The sequence below is a fragment of the Lactuca saligna genome, chromosome 5 (assembly GCF_052625555.1).
Source record: "Lactuca saligna cultivar CGN05327 chromosome 5, ASM5262555v1, whole genome shotgun sequence".
In the NCBI taxonomy this organism is placed as follows: Eukaryota; Viridiplantae; Streptophyta; class Magnoliopsida; order Asterales; family Asteraceae; genus Lactuca; species Lactuca saligna.
In genome coordinates, this window is record NC_136421.1 from 274,704,373 (window position 1) to 274,706,006 (window position 1,634).

Sequence of the window (1,634 nt, forward strand, 5' to 3'; positions counted from 1 at the left end):
CTATAAGTTAGATTATAAGCTAACTTTTTTTACACCTAAGTTATTTAGGTTTTATTGATGTTCAATTGTGGGGATAACTAAATGACTATTTTTGTATTGCATGCTTTATGCATTGACATGTTGGGTGGTTTTTGTTATTCATGCTGGCAACTAACTTCTCTATTTGAATCAATGTTAAAATATACCGATCGAACTAGTAGTTCACAAGATAGATTTTAATAATTCTATTATTTAAAAGACAACAAAACCCCTCTAACTAGATTGTAAACTTTCTTGTCCATACATACATATATAGACAGATATATGTATATATATGTATACACACATGCTGGATAATTGAGATATATACCTTTCTCTCTCCTTCATATCTTCCCACTTTTCTCTATCGACCATCACATTTTACCTGCCGTTTTCTCTCTTCTTCTACTTGACTTCCAAATGGAGAAGCTACCGAGTGTAAAACTTGAAAAAAGGTCACAAAAATCCAGCAAGAAAAACCCAGTTAAAGTTGTTTACATCTCTAATCCTATGAAAATCAAGGCAACCCCATCTGAATTCCGAGCAGTGGTGCAACAGTTCACCGGCAGATACGCTATCTCCCCACCACCAGGAGCACTTGCCGAAGTTCCGGAGAGAGACCACGAAGTAGGTTGCCTCGGTGCTCAACAGAAGTGGAAACTTATAAATCGTGCGAGTCTTGATGCACAGTTACCTGCTGCTGGATCGGATCCTTCTCATGAATCTGCTTGTCGAGAAGATCAAGTCTCGGATGATTTGATAATTACGCCTCAGATGCTTGAGAGTTTTTCCCCACTTTTCCCTCATGACTTTGGATCTTGATTCTTGATCCAGTGATCATGTATTGATTCGTTTCTTAAATTGTCAAGAATAGTAAATGGGTGTACGGTAAGTCGTTTTACCTGATCTCGGGTGCTTAATTTGAAGATGTATATGGTCACATGTTGGTTTAATAAGTAAATATGTCATGATCAAACTTATGAGTGAAACAATAATAAGACTTGATTATGCAAATTTAAAGATCTTAATTAAGATCTTACGCTTGTTATTTTACCAAATATAAAACCACGCATGCATTATATAATTATAACAAAAAATTTATCTTATCAGGTATGGTTATCTGATTTACAGCAAGAAATAATTTATTCCAATAAGAGTATTAAGATTGCGTACTCTTTTAAAATGCAGGATGAAACAAACACATGTACGTACTGTCCCAAAGTCTTACAACTTGAATCATTAACAAAGCTATCATAGTTTTCTAGATTAAGTACCTATTTAATTATAAAACGACTTTTTTTTTTCTAATTTGTACAATAAAATAAGTTGTTTTTTCTACGAAGTATGTAACTACGATTCATTCTATAACCAAAATATGCAACATGTGACCTATAGACTTCATGTGAGTTTCATAAATTTAGTTAAAAAATGAAAAATTATTGCATAAATTTGTTAATGGTGAAATATATATCTATATATGGTTGCAAGTATAGATATAAAAGTTATACGCTCTTCTGTTAGTGTCGGTAATGAGGGCATTGGTTTCATTTGCAAATATTACATATTTTGGTTATAGAATAATTAAGCATGATTGCAGATTTCATCCAAAACTCTGA

At 32.9% G+C, this 1,634-nt stretch overlaps 1 protein-coding gene across 1 annotated transcript; it reads left to right on the top strand.

The window, feature by feature from the left end:
• Positions 1-438: 438 nt before the first annotated feature.
• On the top strand, positions 439-840 carry LOC145046709 (sigma factor binding protein 1, chloroplastic-like). Its single transcript, XM_078994987.1, has one exon. The coding sequence runs from the start codon at positions 439-441 to the stop codon at positions 838-840; it is 402 nt and encodes a 133-aa protein (XP_078851113.1).
• The last annotated feature ends 794 nt before the right edge of the window (positions 841-1,634 follow it).